The following is a 21,799-nucleotide window of genomic DNA, read 5'->3' as shown; positions in this document are numbered from 1 at the left end:
TTTTTCTATTATATTTTTTATGTAAACATTAAATTATATATTTATTTTTTTATTTAAAAAATAAATAATGATTTAAACAAACATTTGAACAAATTTTGTTAAGTTATAAAAATTATTATCGACAGAAAATAAATGTAATTTCTATTAGTCGATAACTTATCATCATTCTAAATTAATAAAATTATGATAAAATCAATTTAATATTTTAATTTTATTTTTTATTTTATATTTATTTAAATAATCATTATATAATTATTGTAAATTCGAAGATTTATTTTATATATGTTTTACATATATACTGTGTAACTTATTGTTACAGATTGCTATTATTATCAGTAGTTATCAATTATTGTATCATAAAAAATTTTCTTTCGAAAGCTTAGCAAATGAGGATCTTTGCACACATATTAATTATATCTTTATTAATTATATTATAATAAATTCAATAAATTGTAGAATAATTTTCATTTTTTTTATTAATTCATTATATATTATATATTCATTATATTAATTCATATTTTAGAAACATAACATATAATTTCATAAAATATTATATTATATTTTGCCTGTTTTTATTATATTATAATATATAATAATTTAGTATTTAATATACTGCATTTATATAATTATATAATTATGTAAGTATGTAGTAAAATCAAATTTAATCAAAAATAATTTTAATTAAATATATTAATTATTTTCAATTAAATATATAATATAATTAAATATATTAATTCATCATATTAATAATTAAAATATATTTATCGAAATATATTATATTTATATTTATATAAAAATTAATATTATTAAATTAATATTATCGTATATCAAATATATTTACATTATCTACAAAAATTTTTCATGTAATATTATTTTTAATATTATTATATATATTGTATTGATTGTAATTAAATACATATTGAATAAATCTCTTGGAATACAAATCGAATATAATATTATATTTCAATAATTATGCAATTAAATTTAAAAAATTTTAATATTTTTAAATTTAATAAATTTACTTTTTAAATTTTGTAGAAAATTTTTTATTTGCAATAATTTCAATTTTCTTGAAAAAGGTATGACAATGAAATATAGAAATTTTTTAAGAAGTGAATTTTTTGTTAATAATTATATAAGAATTATCGACAGGAAATCGGTATTCGTGACTGATCAGCGTGAATTTTTTGCTGATACATATGTTGTGGCCAATTGGTCGTTATGGATACGTTTTCTACAAACTATTGTATAGATTATATATCGAACATACCTCATTTTCATACATGAATGTGTTTTATCTGTTATATGTGTAATGTATAATATAGAAAGCGCGAACTTGAGTCCAGGGAATCCCCTGTCGCCAATTGTTTTTTGATTCTCTTCAAAAGAGCTACGAATTTTTTTCGCATCCTTTATCACTAACAATTGATCAGAATTTCTTTAGAAAATTAATATATGCAGTTCCAGTCTTACCTTCTAGATATCAAGGTAAGTTAGATCACAAAAATTAAAATTAATAAATGAATAAAAATTTCGAAATTATATGATGAAGATAATCATTTGAAATCGTTATAAATAAAATATTTTAAAGATGAATGATGATGATATAAAAAAAAAACTAATTAAGTCTCTAATTAAGAATCTAGATAATTATCAATTTCAAGTTAATATTATATTAATAATTAATAATTAATAATAATTAATAATTATATTAATAATAATTAATAATAATTAATAGAGATAATATGTTTTTTCTAATATAACTTGTTTAAAAATAAATCTTTCTTTATTATTATTATAAAAATAATTTATTTTTATTTTATTTCTATTTATTTCTATAAATAATAATTAATTATTCCATTAATTTAACAAAAAAAATTTTATTTTAATTTAGATATTGATATTGTCAATTAATTACAATTTTAATTATCGTACTCCGCATTTTATTATTATTTATTATATATTATATATATTATATATAAATTATTATTATAATTTATTATTTAGTACTCCGTATTTGTAAATATATACAGTTAAACAATTTAAGAATCTTAATAAATTAAAATATAAAAAATTATTTTATTAAAAATATATTAAATAATATTAATGAATTATTGAATAAATGCAAAGTTCAGAGAAATAATTTTATTAAGTTTTTTTTTTGTTCTTTTTTTATTATGTATTTAATAAATTAAATCAAAATGGAATCGTTCATTAATATTTTTAAAAAAATTAATCTGTTTTAATGAATGAATTGATCGAAGCATATATACATATATAAAAAAATAAAAAATATATATATGTAATAGTATAAAATTAATACTAATTCGTATTTTTTCTATAGTTTATTCTCTTCAAAAAATTTTCATTTATTTTTGGTTTTATTTGATTGAGATAATCAATTATAAAAATTAACGATTAAATACATATTTGATTCAGAATGGACAGAACAATATTAAATCTCTAAATATTTAAAGATAGAGTTAAAAGTTGTTTTATTCATTTTTTTATTAAAATAATTTTAAAATCAAATTTGTCGGATATTCATTTGCTATCTCTCTTTCAAACTGATGCGTCATAGCCGTGAGTCATAATATGGTTTTCTTTTTCAGGAATGTTCTTGAACAGACCTCAAAGCGCAACAACTAGGCAAGAGATTGAGATGATCTATAAAGCCCAACAGGCTCTGCAAAGCACCACGGATTCTATAGAAAAACTTCGTTTACTCTGCTTGGCCAGAGGTGCCAATGGTATTCTTGGTTTGGGCAGGTAAGTTGACAATACTAATTTTTTAAAAAATATTATATATAACATGGTATGTATTTTTTTAAATACATTATATATAACATGGCATAAAAGAAATACAGTATAAAATTCAAAATTTATAAAAAAGTAATTTTTTTTAATATGAAAAAACTTAAATTTATGTTATTTTTTTTTATTTTATTATTTTAATGAAATATGATTTGTTATATCATAGTATATAAAATGAGAAATTTTTAAAATGTTTAATCTATACAGAATTTTCCGTCGTATGGATGATGATGGAAATAAGAAGTTGAATCTAGAAGAATTCACCAAAGGTCTCGAGGAAAGTAATTTGGATATTTCCGATGAAGAGATTCAAGAAATGTTTAATAAATTCGACACAGATAATGATGGGAACATTAGCGTCGATGAGTTTATTATTGGTATAAGAGTATGTATATTTTTATAACTAAATACTTTTTCATTATTTATCATTATTAAGAAATAAATTTAATTATTAAGAATTAGTTATTAAGAAAAAAATTCTTTTTAGCCTCCAATGTCTCAAAATCGCAAAAATGTAGTAGATCAAGCCTTCAAAAAATTGGATAAAACTGGTGATGGAGTGATCACGATCGATGATTTAAGAGGAATTTATAATGTTAAGTGTCATCCCCGTTATATCAGTGGTGAAGAAAGTGAGGAAAGTATTCTCAACAAGTTTTTAGCGAATTTTGAACAGAATAATACTAGAAATGGCACAGTAAGTATTTTTTTGTTTTTAGGAAAGATTTCTATAAAATTTTATTTTTTTCTATTAGAATTTTTAAATAAATAATAATTTAATAGAGTAAATGGATTGCTTTCTTCTAGTTTTGATATGAAAAATAATTTTAAATAGAATATTAAATCTATATGTTACAGGTTACCGAAGAAGAATTTATGAATTATTATAGCGCTATCAGCGCAAGCATCGATCATGATGCCTATTTTGATCTAATGATGCGAAATGCTTACAAACTCTGAATCTTGTAACAAGATATTTTTCCAATTTAATTTTCACTACTTTTAAACTTATAGCTTTTGCGATCAATGTCTATTTTTAAAGCATTCATGCAACTGATAGTAACTAATAAAAAATTTATAGATAGCTCTAGATAGTTTACGGAAGTTGGCAATTTAGTTTACGAAATAATCATGATCACTAGTTTTCTCTAAAGAAATTTTATCTAATTAATTGATGAATTGTATTAATGTATTAATGTATAAAGGAAATATCAAGAAGATAATATTCCTATAAAAATATATATATGTATCTTTCTCTTCATGTGTTTCGCTACATATTTCTTAATTTGATCCAAAAACGTTTCCTATGATTCTTAATTTTTCTATAAAAATTTAATTGATATTAATACTTATAGTAGCAAATATATTGAAAAATTTGTATGCATGCGTTTTGCATTTATAATTCAGATATAAAAATTTTCTACAATTTTCGGTTTAATTTAAGATTTACTCTACCAAATATTAATATGTGTATATGGTCATTTATAAAATGTAGCTTGTAAGAACGGAAGCTTGGTTATAGGGTCCAACACAATGAAATGATATATATTAGACTGAATTGAATTTGCGTCATGTCAATTATTTATATATTCGTGAAAAATAGAGTTTTTATCTTTTCATTTCAGAGTGATAAACATTGAATACTTATTATTTAATTAGAAAAAAATACATAATATTCACTTTGTAAAAATAGGAATTGATGGGAATAATTCTAGCAGCCAAGCATGCAAAAAATGCGTCAAACGTGTTTTATTGTATTCAAATATTAAAGTAAATAGTTTCATTATTGTATAATTTAATTTCACCTGTTTAATTTTTAGAACGTAACTTTTTTACATTTTGATTTTAAAATATTAAAATTTATTAAAAATTTTAATTTCAATCTTTTTATTATAATTAAATATATTTTGAGAAAATGATAAAAGCTGAATATTATATAATTCTATTTAAGAATCCTTATAAAAAGTTTCGTTCTTACATTATGAGCTTCTTCGGTTTCTTATATATTTATAATATCCATTTAGTATCAATCTTTTTTAATATATTTTAATTAAAGAAACATTTTTTCTTGATAAAAGTTCTATTTTGATGTTCATTTTGATGTTTAATTTTCTTAATAAAAGTTCTATTTTGATATTCTGTTTTGATGTTTCATTTTCTATTTTGATGTTCAACAGATATCTAATAGAATAATAATATTTGATAATAATAATTATTTATCAAATTTTTTTACAATAAGGATATAATTATATTAATTATATAATAATTATATTAATTATATTATAATTATATAATTAAATTATTAACTTTGATATAATAGTAATTGTACTATTTTGTAAAGTTATCGTCATTTTCATAAAATGCAAAAAACATTAAAATTGGAATACAATAATATTAAAATTATTATTTATCTAGACATATAAATTATTATTTATTTATTTTAATTTTAAATTTTTTATTTTTTCTAATGAAACTATATTAAAGGAAAAAAATTTGCATCGGCCGGGAATCGAACCCGGGCCGCCCGCGTGGCAGGCGAGCATTCTACCACTGAACCACCGATGCTCCATATATAACGACCTATACATAAATTATACTGTAGTATCCTAAAGTACTAATAAATTACAATTTTTCCTTTGCTCTGAAAAGCTTCAAAAACGCATCAGGAGAAAAAAATAAAATTCAGAACATTCTTAGTAAATTTTTATTGGTTATGAACAAAACTTCGACAATAAACAAATCTTCTTATATTATTTTATTTCTGTATTTAACGATTCCAATTTTATCTTTAACATTTTGTAAGTATATATTTTATAATATTATTTAATACATTCAAAATTTATTATTATAAATTATAAGAATTAAAAAATACATATTATTCTTCAAGATAAAATTTAAAAAAAATTTAAGTTTTTTAATTGTATTAATATATAAGTAATTGAACTGTTAAATATATTTAAGAATTTATTTATTATGGAAAAAATAATAAATAAAATGAAAAATGAATTAATGAAAAATATAATTTTTATATTAAAAAAGAACAATATTTACCATAAGATTATATATATTTTTTAAAATTATAATAAAAAATAATATGTAATAAAATACAAAAAAAAGAAACCTTGCATCGGCCGGGAATCGAACCCGGGCCGCCCGCGTGGCAGGCGAGCATTCTACCACTGAACCACCGATGCTTGTTTAAATTATTGTAAATATATGTATAAAATGTATTAATATAGTTTACTTTTTAAATTTAATTTAATAAATTTTATATTATCTATAAATTCTATATTATAGGATACAATCTAATATAGAATTATTCAATAATCTTTAGTTATTAATATTCAAAATAATGATTACTTTTTGAAATTTTTAATTATATATGGGCAATCAACTACTAATTACATGTACATATAATTATATGTATAATATATGTTGTGAAAAAAATGTAAAGCTTCAAAAATATAAGTGGATATTTGAATACGGACTACGAGAAAAAAAAGCTGTTCTTTTAAGGAAATCATAAATTATAACTTTATTTATATTAAATCACAAGTTAAAAAACTCAAAGATTTTAAACATTCTTTAAAATCTTCAAGAGAACAGATATCAAAAATAAATATAAATAAAGGATTTTATTAAATAAACATTATATTAGTAAATATTTTTCATTTTTAATTGTTTTTACAATACATGATATATATATAATGATATAAACATTTTCTGTTTATCATGAAATAATAATATAATAATAATATAATAAAGAACAACAAGAAATGAAAAAAAAGAATAAGAAGAAATAAAAAAAATACTCTCCCCGTCGGGGAATCGAACCCCGGTCTCCCGCGTGACAGGCGGGGATACTAACCACTATACTAACGAGGATTTTAATGACATTTTATTTTCTTATTGACTCATGACGAAATAAATATATTTTAAAATAATAAATTTTAAAAATCAAAACTAGCATTACCATTTTCAATGTCTTAATGATATGTATCATTAAAATTATTATTAATATATTATTATTCGTAGACGATATTTAAGGAGAGTCCAAATAAATTATTTTTTATTAATTTTTCATATTTATATAAACAATATAAAAATAAATAATATTATTGTTACTTCAAAACAAGCATATAACATATAATATATATAAGTAATACTATTTTTCGATTGTATTATTTACTTTTTTATTTTATGTATTGTGAATTGAATTATATTTATTATTTCCATATAAAAAAATATAGAATTAATTTCAAATTATCTTGTTCTTCGATTTATATTTTTTAAACATGTTTTTGCAAATAGTAACTCAATTATTATTATAATTAATGTTCTAATGTAAAAATAACAATTTATATTGAATCTAGAATTAGAAGATTTGGATATTACTGTCTATGAGTAAGAAAATAATGTTATATATAACGTATTATTCGATTAATTATTAATGCATTCAACAATACCTGATATTTTAATTTATAATATTATTTTTTGAAAACTATTTTAAAATATATATATAAAATATATACTTTTTTAGGTATTTTACCAATTTAATTATTAGATACATTTTAGTATTCATAATTATTTATAAAAAAAAATTATTTATAAATTTTGCAAAAATAGAAAAAAAACCTCCCCGGCGGGGAATCGAACCCCGGTCTCCCGCGTGACAGGCGGGGATACTGACCACTATACTACCGAGGATTCTTTCTACTTGTTTTTTAATTAAATATTATAAAGAAAAAATTTATATTTATATTTTATAATAATTATATTTTATAATATATTTAATGTAAAATATTATATTTAAATGATTATTTAAATTTTATATTATTATTTAATAATTTATTGAAATCATATTATACTTTTGTGTAAAAATATTATTAAATAGTATTATAATGATAGATTATAATGATTTATTTAATATATATTTTTTTTTCTTTTGAAGACAGTAAAAATTATCGAAAGTAAATAGATTTACATCACATATATAAAATTGGATTAAAATTAACATAGATATGAAGAATATAAGATTTATATAAGCGGAGCGCGTGCGCTCAGAAGTTTAGTATTGGACTATCGTTCGTGCGAGTCGCCACAGTGTGTTTCTATCTTTCATTTTCTAGAGTATTGTATCTTACTTTCTTGTCTATCTTATTTTCACTAATTTTCTGAGCAAAACTGACATATCAATGCATGTTTTTCATAATAAACAGAATACGTTCGAATGCATACAAAGTTACTGAAGTGATACAATAGTTATGCGTAACTGAAGGTATATTTCTATTTCGTAATTCCGTCGTATAGATACATTCTTTTTCGCGGGATATTTATTGACAGGATTTCGACATCGATAAACATTGTTACAATCCTTGGTTGAATATTTTTTATCAAGAAACAGAGATGTTCAAATATTCGACCATATTCACTGCCATAATATTCTTATGTGGTAAGTTACTAATTCAAGTAATCGAATTCAACGATTTGTTTGGACATTTAGAAATATATAGATTTTTTTTTTGCTATATTTTTTCATTGATAAAATTTGTGATAATTCATGTATCGTATCATTTAGCATAAAAGAAAGATTCGAGAGATGATTAAAAAAGTTAAAAGGAAAAATTCATAAAATGATCGCATGTGCAAAATCATGCTAGTTAATTTTTTTATACTCACGTTAAAAGAGTTGTTTTATCAGTAGAATTCGAGATTAAATATTACCGCTTGAAATACAATTCTTTATGTATATCATTCGAAAGAAATGACCATTGTTCTACATTTATGATAGGAACAGTGAATCTCAAATTTCACTGTTTGATTTTAAAATCAAGAAATGATAATGACATTCATGCTCATATTTGATAATGATATGTATCATTAGAATTAAATGTAATAACTGCATCGAATGCTCGATTTATTGACATTTAATTCTTAATATATATTCCGCATAAATATTTACAGATATAAATTAATGATCGATATACTTGATTATTGATATGAGATAAAGATTGTACTATTCTCTTTTTACATCGAATAAATACTTATCATTATTACGAATGCACAGATTGCATGTTGATTCAACTTGTGTACTTTGTACTTTATGAATATATTTTCATTTTTCATTAATTGAATATTTATGATACAAAAAATTTTTATAAAACAATTATAAAAAATATATTCTTATTATTATTATTGAAATCATTTTATTAAAAATTCAGTTTCATAATTTCTTTTATTTTTCATAACCTATAAGTGTATAATAAAACAAAGAAAATAATTAAAATATTATATAAATTTATTTTAATTTTTATTAATTTCATATTGAATGAAATTAATTTTAATAATTTTAATTCGAAAAATAAAAAAAATATAAGAAATAAAAAATATGATTAATAGACTTGTGATTATAAATTGAAATAATAACTAATACAAAGTCCACGTGAGATGACGTGTTTACTTCCTCTTTAAACAGGAAATGCTATAAAACAAGATTTCAAATAATCGTAAAACTTAGCAACTTTTAAATTAACTTAATTTTTAAATTTAAATATTTAATGCTAAAAAAGTTATGAAAGGAATAATCAAAAATTATAATTTTTATTCAAAATTATAATTTTGATATTTTCTTGTCTTATAAAAACTTCTGAAATAAATATTAAACATATTAATAATTATTGAAATTCATTTGCAAAATATATCTTAAATAATATGTCTTAATATATATAATTATAATTAATATAATTAAAATATTTAAATACATATAATATAATGTATATAAATATATATATATAGAAAATATACTTAAAAAAATTATTTTGAATTATTATTTTGCAAAATTATTACACGTAAATTAAAAAATATATTATAAATTATATCTATCTATAATTATATTTAATATAATTATATTTATAAATTAATATATCACTTTTTATTACAGCATTTCTTGGATGCACCATTTCTGAAGATAACTTGCCTAATGCAGAAGAAGCATTACAAAAAGTTTCTGATATTATTGATTTGAACAATTTAAATGTATCTGGAAACCCTGCTTTGGATAATGTTAATGCATCTGTGATAAAACATGCTCTGGAAGAAAGTCAAAGTGTTTTCAAACAAAAATGTGACAAAAATGGTGGAGAGGGTACATTTGAAAATGCTATAAATGCAATGAATGACTTAGAACAGTGCCTTAAATCATTTGTTAATTTCACAAAGTTGGAAAAAGAAATGGAAAGACATAAACCCACTGGAGATTTGGATACAGTGTTTAAAACTTACTGCCGTAAAACTCCCACTCTTAAGAAATGTGTTAGCAATTTTACTACAGCAATAGAGCCATGTTTGGAACCACAAGAACGAGAAAATAAGAAAATCATTCAAAATATTACGGATTCTCTCTTAACTTTTGTTTGTTATAAAGAGGGAGACCGTATTGCTCGTATGCATTTTTCTTTTTAATTCAAGATTATTTAATAGAATAAGATAAAAATAATAATAGTTTGAAATATTACTAAATATTACTATTATTAATTGTTTATAGTTTTCATTTCTGCTAATGGACCAGAATGTTTGCAATCAAAACAACAGGAAATTCAACAATGTGTCAACATTACTTTGGGAAGTTATATCCCTCAAACAGATTTCAACAATGGACCAGGATTAAATTCTCTTCCACTTCTTGTTTTTGGAACTAAAGAATGCACGTAAGAATCAATATTTATATAATAAATTTTATATAAATAAAGTAATTTTTTTTTGATATATATTTTTAGAGATATTTCTAAAGTTCAGAGCTGTATTGTAAGAGAATTGGAAAAATGTAAGGATCCAGTACCAGCAAATATTGTGGATTCTATATTCAATTATATTATAAAAGTGACACCATGCCAAAAAGTAATAAATCTTCAAAATACTGCTTCTAACTCAACAATTAACTTATTATGCATGAGTCTAATATTTTTATTGTTAATACTTACATAAAATTAATTCTAATAGAAATTATTTACAAAAAAATTCAAAATTAAAAGACAAAAATTCTTGTTTACAAGTATAAATTTCATTATTATATAGATTACTTTAAATTTTATTGAAACATATGTGATACTTTTGAAAGTAAGAAAATATTCAAATGTATATAAGTCTGGTTTTTAAAAAATTTTTCACTATATTGATTCAAATTATAAAAAAACAAAATTTACTGTACTGTTTTAATAATTCTGGTGCTTCAGAATAGACTGACATAGATTGACATTTGTAAGTGTCCATCTGAATATAATGCTAAATATAAATTGTAACTATAATAGAAAACCTAAACTTCACTTTTGCAACACTTGGAATATGTTCAATTTTATACTATAGTGATATAATTAAATAAATTCATACTTGTAATATAAGTACCATGAATTATATACAATAATAAGACATGAAATTGTCATCATTTGTATAGATTAATATAAATATATTATAATAGAAATATATTGTATTTTTTTCATGATACTTAATGTTATTATACAATTTAATGTTATTATTATAATGAAATTATTATTATGAAATGTTTTTTATATTCCAAAATATAAAATAATACACAATTTTCCTTTTATAATACAAATTATTTTTGTATAAATTTATATATTTAATATATTAATAATCATAACTCTATAATTAATATATATTACAATAATGTCGTAACACTTTTCGAAAACAAAATATTTTTATTTGTACTTACATTTGTGATTCTATTCAAAATTTCATATAAATATATTCTTTAAAAAATGTTATATGTCTTCACATCACGCGCGCGAACGAATAAAAGAAATAAGATTATTTTCCGTTGGAACTACGATGTAATAATTGATATACGTTCATTAGCTTCTTATGAATCCTTAGAGCTATTCTTCTATTGGTGAACAGGTGAATTTCTATTCATAGAAATGTATTGCGCACGCGTCGTGTTTCGCATTCTTTCGCTTGTCTTCGGGTAGGTTCGCAGCTCGCAAAAGCAGTGCACTTGAGAAAGCCCATCGCAGGCTGTCTCGACGTGTATGTTTTGAACAATTCGCAACATGTTAATGAGTTTTTATCAGATTCTAATTAAAAATTCATGCAGTGTATTCAGTATACGAAAAAAAATTAATAGTGCTAGACATTTACCCTCTTGATCGAGTATTTTTATTAGTATCAATTGTGCAATAAGGAAGGTGAAGAACGATGCCAGGCAAAGGAGGCAGAAGACGAAAATGCGGTAGGAAAATCTTATTTTTTGATGCTATTTATAATATTTGTTTTTTATTAAAAATGATTATTTAAAAAATTCTCAAAATCTTATTGATAAAAAGTCTTGATCAAATATGTGATGATCGTTCTTTATTAAATTATTGGCATTCTTTTGGAATGACTCATCATTTAAATGTTATTTATTTTATCTTACAGCACATATTAGATTGTCAATTATTTTAATTTTTTTAATGATATTATATATAAAATCACTGACTAATTTTCGAATAAAAAACTATATTGATTTATGAAATTTTTAATAATATGTTCGAATTGAAGCAACATCGTGTCACTACTAGCTATCCCCATGTGACTTTCATGCTTTTCGTACGGGTTTGGGTTAGGTACGAGATAGAATAAAAAATTTTCGAATGATTGAAATAAATCGTTAATTTAAATCATATTTTAAAATAGAAGCAATTTTTTTGTAGAAAAAATTATGAATCACTGGAAAAGATGTTTATTGCTTGCTTTATATTTTAAATGAGCGGTAAAGGGTTAGATATATCATGATTTTTTGTATCATTTGTATTAAATTTAGATCGTTTATTATATCTAACATTTATTATTTCTTATATTTATACAAAATATGCGTCATTTCTATACAATATATCAATTATCAATGCATGTAATTAATGATATTTGAAATTCTTTTAATGAATTCTTATATATATTTTGCAATTTGTTACAGTAAATATTTTGTTTAATAATTAAAAATTATAAAATTGATATATGATTTTTATAATTATATTTTTACATAGATTTCTTAAAACTAATTAACTATATATATGGATAACAATTTTACCAGATGACAAGAATAACAGCTGTTTAATATTTATATCATATTACATTATATATTAGATTTATTTTTTAAATGATATTTACTTTTAACAGTTGTTATCTTACTATCTATGCAAATTAAATATAAAAATTGATTACACATTTATATCATTGATGGTTATTTAAATTTTTTTCAATATAAATATTGATGTATTTTATATCATGATAAAGAAATTTTTAATATTTTTAAATTTATAATATTTTTTATTTATCAAATATTACATGTAAACATAATTTATTTATAAAACATAATTATAAAAAAATTATCTTCTTTATAGGACATGGTGGAAAAAGAGCTGAATTAACATCTGATGAAGATTCTATCAATAATGATGCATGCAGCGTATCTAGTAGTCAATCTGATAATCGCAGCATGTTAGATGATGTGAATGATAATGAGGTAGATGAATTCGCGCAGCAAGAAGCATTTGAAGAAAAGCTAAAGGAAGCAATTGATGGTTTATCACAAAAGAGTGCAAAAGGCAGAACAATTTGTTTTAATGGAATAGAAAGAATCTTTGCCATCAAATATATTCCAGATTTTGTAGAAGATAGAAAAATGACTATCACAGATTCAGTGGAACGAGGCTTAAGAAAAGGACGTAGTGAAGAACAATCTACAGCAGCCAGATTAAGTAGTTTGCTTTGTGTTCAATTGGGAGCTTTTGAAAGTGCAGAAATAGTTTGTCGAGATTTGAAAAGTACTTTAACTTTTATTGCCAGCGATACCACAGCTTCTACTCAAGCACGTTCAGAGGTAAAACAATAAAAGTGATAATCCAATTTATTTATAAATAATAAATTATATATTTACAGTGCTGTTGGGCTCTAAGCATGAATCAATTCTTATCAGGCAATGATGCAACTGCTACCATTGAAATTGTACAATTATTGTCTGGTATTTTCTCTGGTTCCTATTTAAAAGGAAATGGTGCTATAGCAAATATTTCTACAGAAATTGCTGCGTTGCATGCTACAGCTATTTCATCTTGGACACTTCTCTTAACAGTAATGGCTCCAGCAGATATTTACAGCTTGCTTGCGAGTGATAGAACTAGTAGTTATATGCCGTAAGTATTTTTAAAGAAAAAAGTATTTTTAAGAAAAAAGATTAGAATTATAAAAATAATTTTTATTTTAGGTCCTTGAATAGATTGCGCGAGTTATTAGAATCACCACATTTGGATATAAGATTGTCAGCTGGTGAAGCTCTAGCTGTAATATTCGAATTGGGTCGCGATTTTTCATGCGATTATGAGCAGGATTGGTCTTTGGATCTAATCGAAGTATTAAAAGAGTTAGCTACAGATTCAAATAAGTACAGAGCAAAAAAAGACCGTAAACAACAGAGAGCTAATTTCAGAGATATACTTCGCTATATAGAAGTAAATTTTGTATTAAGAATATTAGAATATTGAATATTGTCATATATACTGATAATGAATATTACTTTTATTAGGAGGATATTTTACCAGAAATGCATGTAAAATTTGGCCAAGAAATTCTATATTTAGAAGGATGGTGCGCACGAACTCAGTATAATGCGTGCTGTAGATTACTTGGTCCGGGAATAAATATTCATCTTGCGGAAAATCAACTTCTGCGCGAAATTTTTCACCTTGGTAATAAAGTTGTGCCGATACAATTGAATCAGAAGACAAGTAAATTAGAAAGGGTAAATTTTTTACATTGAATAGTCTTGATTACAATATTAATTTCAAATTAATTAATTTTATGAATTTTAATTTATTCCATTTAGACGTTAATGAATGCAGCTGCATTCAAAGCGCGCACTATTCAGCGTAATAAAAACCGAGACAAACGATCAGCTGCCTTGGCACCGTGATTCTTCAACTTTCTTTTTTTATATATATTAGATAATTTCTTTTAAAATAAGAAAAACATGATTAAATTTTTTATTTGTTATAACCGTTCTTATAACAACAAAAAAATATATTGCATATTATTGTTCACAATGTCTATTTTAAATTGTAAATAGAGATGAACAAAAAAAAAAATATTATAATTTGCATTCTTAATTGATTAAATTAAAAAATTCGTTTTAACTTGTATTTAATAATAGCAGAAAACAAATTATTTGCACGATATTGTTTCATGTTATTTATATTTTGTATATATGAAATTAAAATATGTATATACGATAAATGGTTAATATCTATTGTACTTGTTATTTGTCAAATTTAATTACTATTGATATGTTGATGAATTTTACTTGATGAATTTTATAAATTTTATTATTATATTATAAATTTATGCGTTCCAATATAAAGAAAATTTAAATTTAATATTCGAGTTATTATTATTATTTTTTGTAACTAATATTTAATTTAGCATATACATAAAATTATATTCTACATATGATTATTCTTATATTAGATGTAACTGCTAAAGTAAGGTAATTGTTAAATATCTATATATATAAATATGTAAACCGGCATTGTACATAATAACATAATTTATGATATAATATAGAAATTCTTCATTATATATTATATGATAAAATAAAGTGGAAATACTTACAATTTCAGTCATTTTATTATGTTATTATTTTTCGTACAATTCTGTATTTAACAATCCACTTTAATCAACTTCAAATAAGCAATAATTTCTTATGTATTTACATCATCATAGTTATGTCAGAAAGTGTAAATACATTATACAAATTGTACGTAATATATAAACTACATAAACGATATACTTTATAAGATATTATTTAGAGATATAATTATATAATCACAATCTGTTATAAAACATTTTTTTTAAAAACTTTTTCCTTTTTTTATGGACATATTATAAATGTAATTTCACCATTTGATCAGCAAATTCTCTTTCACTTAACATGTGCCATCTATAGTTCAATATTCTAGATACTTCTTTTTCTGTATTTTCATAACTACGGCTATTTTTTTGAATCCATTGATAATGTTCCGGTGACCAGTTCATAATTTTTAACCAATCCCCATCACATTTTTTTAAAATTGAATATCTTCGGACATATAAACAACGTAAATTCTTTGCTGTAGATACAATTTCTAAAATGGTGGCCGTTGAAATTTTATCTCGAATCATCTGCAGGGAAACATTTATCGTATATACAAGTCTGATAAATTATGAATTCAAATTACTAAACTTTTTTTATGAGTTAGTTATTTGAAAGGAAGTTATTTGATAAATGTTATTAGCTGTATGAAAGGATAAAAAATACCAAGGAAACCAATCCGTGGATTAATGTAATTGTATGAAGTATTATTCGTTCAAAGACCAGTTATTAACCCAGGCAATTATTAAATGTGTCATGGTAAAATATTTGTCTCCCACTGATTGGCTTCCAAGTCATTGATACAATCATTGATCTGAATTTAAATCTCTTGTCTTATGTACTATTGACAAATCAGTGATATATTGCCACACAACATATGTACATAAATAGATCCATAGAAGCTGTAAAAAATGTTTTTGATATTTTCAATGTGTTTTTTAAAATTTGCATTATAATATGTGATCTAGTTAAATAAAACTTACACGAATAATAATAAATAATTTTGTATAACAAAAATTTGAATGCATGCTATCACACATCATTAAGAGTTTTTGTTAAAATCATAGTGATTTTAAAAAGTGACAATACACATCAGAAATTCAGTCAAACACAAAGTGATACCAGTGTATGAAGGTTTGGACACATTTTGCAAAATTGTACTAGTGCTTCATCCAATCTTTGAGAAAAATTTCTGGGCACAAAATATCTGCTTAGACCTTTAAACGCATACACCTTTATTGTTGATTCAAAAAATGTTCCATGATTAAGAATAGTTGAAGATGAAATCTAAAATATTTAATGTAATTTATTTTTAAATAGTATTTAACAATATCTTAAATATTTTATGAATTCATACTAACCTGTGTATTTGGAATATCTAAAACAATACTGTGACATGGAATATTCCCATGTTCTAATAAATCAATGGGCAAAAGTGTATCTGTAGACTTATGACTTTCCACTTCAAAGTGAACTTTAATGTGAGGATTGTTTCTTTTCATCTTTATCCAAGATTTTCTTGAAGGCTAAATCAATAAAAATTAATTTAATTAAAATATTTAAAATAATATATTTTACATTTAAACTTATAGTAACTATTACCAATCTCACTGTAGCATCTTTTGGACTATAACAATTTTGAACAATATGAAGATGTTGCAATTTAGTATATCCAATTAAATCTATTACATCTTCGTGAAGATTTTGAGGACTAATAACTAATACCTTCAAAATAAAACAAAAATGTTATGTTAAACATTGAATATAGATTTTTGGAAGTTTTTTATTCAATAAAACTTACATTTAAATTAATAAATACTCCTACATGTAAAAGAGGGCAATGATACCTTGTAGTATTAATTAAAACCAATTTTGATAATGTCTGAGTACAATTTGCACAGATATCATCCATTAAATGTAAAGCTTCTTTACTATCTAACATGAGATCTATCAACTCTAAGCATTTCAAATTATATAAATTACGCATCAATCTTTTCAATGCTTCTAATAATTTTCCACCAGTACCAAAAATTCTAATGCTATCAGGATCATCTCTGTTTGCCATGTTACAAGGAAATGTAAATTTAAGTCGTCGAATATAAGTACCAACTCCTGCCACTGATGTATTATCTGATCCTTGTTTTTCAGTGTACCATGATATCATGTTCATAAATTCATAGAGATTATAAAAATTCAACATTGGTTCAAAAACAAGAGATCTAAAATTTCTTCCAACTTTATTCAAACATGTGGAAGTTCTCATATGATCCAAAACATATTGCCAACCGCTATGATAATTAAATTTGCCTCTAGTAAGAGTGGTGTCTTCTAATGTAAACGTAGACCATACTTTTGGTAATTTAAAAGCACGATACCATGACCTACATACCAAAGATGCATAATATCTTTCACGAATAGTTAAATAAGAAAAAATTTCTTCTAAAAGTATATCAGGTGTTTGATCCCAACAGCTATATATTTTATTTTCTTTCTCTTCTTCAGTATTTTCTTCAATGTCTATATATAATGCTATAAAATTAATAAAATAAAATTAATAAACATTTAATATTCTCATTTTTTTTCATTAATTTAATATAAACATGTTTTTAGTTAATATTGAAGTTATAATGAACAATAATAATGTTTACTTATTTAGAATTTTTATTATTTTATAATGCCGATTCATTCACCGGAAAATTTTTTTAAAAATTTATATTGCACTCAACATATAATTATACAATTAATGATTTCAAAAATAAATTAAAAAGATCATTATTATAATACAAAATTAATAGTATGATATAGTATAATATATCATTATTTATGTTTCATTCTATATCTTTTGACATTTATCATTCAATAACCTATTACGTTTTAATGCTCACCTCGATCATCTTCATCAAATTTCCAACAGCCTTTGCTCATTTTCATTATGGGATTATTATCCATATTGTATCAAGGTAAAAGTTTATTTTTTTCTGACGAAGTATTTTCCATGCAATATTTCTAAAAATACACTAAAATTGGAAGGGGACGTCGACTGAACATCTCCATGATGGAACTTAAGATAGGATACTGTTAGATTTTATTCACTATTCTGAATGCTATATTTCGTATCGGTAAAATTTATGATACTATTTGAATCAACCAATCAAATAATATTAGTGACAGTCATAGATTATCAAGAAGATAGAGTTGGCATAATCATTATAAACTAAAACTTCAAATAAACATATTTGCTATAAAGTGTAACAACAATTTAAATATTATTATAATATTATTAGAATGGTTTTGATTAACAATTTATTTATGTTAAGGCAATTAATACAAAATATTAGGTCAGTATTATTATTTTAAATGTTAAAAAAATAAAATATTTTCTTTTTATTAAAAAGATAAGAGAATTGAAGAAAAAAAATTTATTTTATTTAATAGTATTTAATTATTTGTAGATTATTCCATAACTCAAAAATTACAAAAGGTTATGAAGGATCTGGTAAAACTACAATGGATATTCTTAATATTCAAAATAATCAAAAACTTTTAATAAATAAATGTTTACCGGTATAATAAAATTTTATATTATTTTTATTAGATTAACTAATGAAGTTATACATTTTTATTTATTTTTATAGATAGGATTTAAATTGAATGACAATTCATTAATTTTGGGTCCTCTTGCAATTTTTCCTGAAACAATTTTGGCCTGGAATATAGGTTCTACAATGGATATTAATGAAGCCACTTTATCTTTATTCACTATTTTATACCCAACAATAGATCTTTTGATTTTAGGCCTTGAATCTAATTATGAATATAAAAGAATTTTAGAAATAAAAAAAATACTTTTTAAATACGAGATCAAAACTGAGATACTTCCAGTGGAACATGCTTGTGGTATTTATAATTTTTTAAAATCTGATGGAAGATATGTTGCAGCAGGTTTAATACCTCCATTACCTAAAAAATCTATTTCTCATCAGAAGCCACTTCAAAAATCACCTAAACAATTAACTGAAGAAAAAAATTTAATAGATATTTAAATAATTGAATACTAAAATTCATAAGTTTATATTGATAATAATATAGTAATTTATATGATCATTTATATAGATTAACAATATTATATTAATGTAAATGTAAAAAATTTGTTAAAACAATAAAAGTAGAAATTAATTATATAAAGTACTTAATTTTTAACAAAGAAAAATAAGGTTATACTATTAATATAACCTTAAAAGAACATAGTAGCAATCATAAATACGATCATGTGTAAATGTAATATTTACATGAAAATATAATTGTTTAATAATTAAAAAGATAAAATTCCTATAAAATATATATATAAATTTAATATATAAATAATATTTTTTATAATTCGAAATTTTATAATTATACTTTTTGTGTAATACTTTCTGTAAACTATTTCACAAATAATCAATTTTTTACACGCGTTGAGGAATCATCAAATTTGGTAAATATAAATATACAAAAATATTCATTATACAAATATTTATTAAATATTCATTATATTTTAATGAAACATTATAAAAAAAGAATGAATAATCTGAAAAAAGAAAAAGTAATTCAAGAAAATATGATAGCAAAAAAAATAAAGACTGAAAAAATAACTCCAAAGATACAATTTCTAAACAAAAAAAGACAAACAAAGAAAAATTTAAAAAAAAAATTAAATACAGTATATGTTAATCAAAAAAAAGAAGAAATGGTAAAAAAAATTAAATCAAAAAAAAATGTTAAACCTATTATATATGATATAAAAAATGCATTTAATAATGTTAATCATTATAAAAATACTGAGAATAAGTCAAGATTATCTGAATGTGGTTTTTTTTGGAATGAAATACCTATCTTAAATTTCTGTGAAAATAAAGAATCATCCAGTGACAGTGAAGATGAAATAGAGCAAAAATCAAAACAGAAAAACAAGAAATTAAATACTATTGAACGTAGAGAACAAGAAAAGCAAAAAGAACGTGAAATTCGTCAAAGGGAAGAAGCATTAGCTAGTAACCAATTACCAAATTCTGTAGATCAGTTTGACAGATTAGTTTTAGCTAGACCTAATAGTTCAATAATTTGGTTGCAATATATGGCATATTATTTACAAACAACAGAAATTGAGAAAGCGAGAGCAGTTGCAAAGAGAGCAGTAAAGACAATTAATTTCAGAGAAGAAAATGAAAAATTAAATGTTTGGAATGCCTGGTTGAATTTAGAATCAAAATTTGGTACTTCTGAATCATTAAATGATGTTTTTCAAGAAGCAGTGAGAAATAATGATTCGTTAAAGATATACACCCATATGTTGATCATTCATGTTGAAGCTGATAGACAGATTGAATTAGAAAAAACAATTAATATTATAATTGGAAAATTTAAACAAATTCCTGAAACATGGATCAATTGTGGAGAAGCATTATTAAAAATTGGTTTGAAAGATAAATCAAGGCATATTATGCAAAGAGCATTGCAATCTTTACCAGCATCTGAACGTATGTACAAATATATTATTAGATAAAAAGTAAAATAAAGTAATAATACAATATTAATTTTGTAGATGTGAACTTAATGGTAAGATTTGCAATTATGGAAAACAAATTTGGGGATAAAGAGAGAGCACAAACATTGTTTGAACAAATTTTGAGTTCCTATCCAAGACGAGTTGATATATGGTCTTGCTATGTTGATTCTTTAATTAAATCTAATGATATTGATATAGCAAGGTAATAATACTTTAACTTTATTAATATCAGTTTTAATTTTATTTTATTTTTTATTTAATAGTAATTTAATAATAATAATAATTAATAGTATATTAATTTTATAATGAGATAAAAATATTGTACAAAATTTTATAGGAGAGTACTTGAAAGAACAGTTATTCAAACGCTACCTCCAAGAAAAATGAAAATTTTATTCAAGAAATTTATTAATTTTGAAGAACAATATGGTACTCAAGAGAATGTAAACCATGTTCAACAAATGGCTGCAGAATATGTAGAAAGACAATGTAATAAAGATTTAACAATATAAATTATAAATTATAAATTATAAATAAAACATTTTGATATATATTTTTTATATCAAGTCAGTGAAAATTTAGTTGTACAAAACTCAAGAAAATTTGATTTCAAGGTTAATATTTTTATAAATTATTTACATTTACTTTTTCAAAATTTATTACTATTTTTTTTATTTAAAAATATATTTATTATTAAAATTGAAACATAAATTATTAATTGATAATATAATTGTTAATTACTATTAATTAATTATTTTAATCAT

At 22.3% G+C, this 21,799-nt stretch overlaps 5 protein-coding genes and 4 non-coding genes across 11 annotated transcripts; 4 read left to right on the top strand and 5 right to left on the bottom strand.

The window, feature by feature from the left end:
* Positions 1-1,374: 1,374 nt before the first annotated feature.
* On the top strand, positions 1,375-4,071 carry LOC122717111 (calcyphosin-like protein). The gene is made up of 5 exons (XM_043940855.1): positions 1,375-1,488; positions 2,613-2,769; positions 3,022-3,199; positions 3,302-3,511; positions 3,673-4,071. The coding sequence occupies exons 2-5, from the start codon at positions 2,615-2,617 to the stop codon at positions 3,772-3,774; spliced, it is 645 nt and encodes a 214-aa protein (XP_043796790.1). The 5' UTR covers positions 1,375-1,488; positions 2,613-2,614; the 3' UTR covers positions 3,775-4,071.
* A 1,237-nt stretch (positions 4,072-5,308) lies between these two features.
* Trnag-gcc lies at positions 5,309-5,379 on the bottom strand. The gene has a single exon. It is a non-coding gene; the product is annotated as a tRNA-Gly (tRNA).
* A 558-nt stretch (positions 5,380-5,937) lies between these two features.
* Positions 5,938-6,008, bottom strand: Trnag-gcc. Its single transcript has one exon. It is a non-coding gene; the product is annotated as a tRNA-Gly (tRNA).
* A 619-nt stretch (positions 6,009-6,627) lies between these two features.
* On the bottom strand, positions 6,628-6,699 carry Trnad-guc. Its single transcript has one exon. It is a non-coding gene; the product is annotated as a tRNA-Asp (tRNA).
* A 750-nt stretch (positions 6,700-7,449) lies between these two features.
* Trnad-guc lies at positions 7,450-7,521 on the bottom strand. Its single transcript has one exon. It is a non-coding gene; the product is annotated as a tRNA-Asp (tRNA).
* A 367-nt stretch (positions 7,522-7,888) lies between these two features.
* On the top strand, positions 7,889-10,893 carry LOC122717051 (27 kDa hemolymph protein-like). The gene is made up of 4 exons (XM_043940736.1): positions 7,889-8,266; positions 9,755-10,255; positions 10,358-10,520; positions 10,590-10,893. The coding sequence occupies exons 1-4, from the start codon at positions 8,221-8,223 to the stop codon at positions 10,795-10,797; spliced, it is 918 nt and encodes a 305-aa protein (XP_043796671.1). The 5' UTR covers positions 7,889-8,220; the 3' UTR covers positions 10,798-10,893.
* Positions 10,894-11,528: 635 nt separating this feature from the next.
* On the top strand, positions 11,529-21,610 carry LOC122716983. Its single transcript, XM_043940597.1, has 9 exons — positions 11,529-12,058; positions 13,209-13,687; positions 13,747-14,000; positions 14,072-14,315; positions 14,390-14,605; positions 14,690-14,772; positions 19,877-21,006; positions 21,072-21,237; positions 21,373-21,610. Exons 1-9 carry the CDS (start codon positions 12,025-12,027, stop codon positions 21,545-21,547), a joined length of 2,781 nt encoding a protein of 926 aa, XP_043796532.1. The 5' UTR covers positions 11,529-12,024; the 3' UTR covers positions 21,548-21,610.
* LOC122717304 lies at positions 15,503-18,536 on the bottom strand. 2 transcript variants are annotated; one of them, XM_043941249.1, is made up of 6 exons: positions 18,376-18,536; positions 17,292-18,019; positions 17,093-17,215; positions 16,852-17,016; positions 16,613-16,777; positions 15,503-16,020 (listed from the first exon to the last, which is right to left on the bottom strand). In XM_043941249.1, exons 1-6 carry the CDS (start codon positions 18,437-18,439, stop codon positions 15,742-15,744), a joined length of 1,524 nt encoding a protein of 507 aa, XP_043797184.1. In that variant the 5' UTR covers positions 18,440-18,536; the 3' UTR covers positions 15,503-15,741. The 2 variants fall into 2 exon arrangements, 1 of the variants encoding a protein (XP_043797184.1); XR_006347197.1 differs by having other exon boundaries at positions 15,909-16,392; positions 16,474-16,777.
* LOC122717305 (NADH dehydrogenase [ubiquinone] 1 alpha subcomplex assembly factor 3) lies at positions 18,756-19,614 on the top strand. Of its 2 annotated transcripts, XM_043941253.1 has the most exons (4): positions 18,756-18,828; positions 18,943-19,054; positions 19,126-19,207; positions 19,286-19,614. In XM_043941253.1, exons 1-4 carry the CDS (start codon positions 18,776-18,778, stop codon positions 19,531-19,533), a joined length of 495 nt encoding a protein of 164 aa, XP_043797188.1. In that variant the 5' UTR covers positions 18,756-18,775; the 3' UTR covers positions 19,534-19,614. The 2 variants fall into 2 exon arrangements, with proteins under 2 accessions (XP_043797188.1, XP_043797187.1); XM_043941252.1 differs by having other exon boundaries at positions 18,761-18,828; positions 19,126-19,594.
* Positions 21,611-21,799: the final 189 nt, after the last annotated feature.

This window comes from Apis laboriosa, unplaced genomic scaffold, assembly GCF_014066325.1.
Source record: "Apis laboriosa isolate Shangri-la unplaced genomic scaffold, ASM1406632v1 scaffold4_cov146, whole genome shotgun sequence".
NCBI lineage: Eukaryota > Metazoa > Arthropoda > Insecta > Hymenoptera > Apidae > Apis > Apis laboriosa.
The sequence above is the reverse complement of the archived record's forward strand: the minus strand, read 5'-3'. Positions and strand labels throughout refer to the sequence as shown.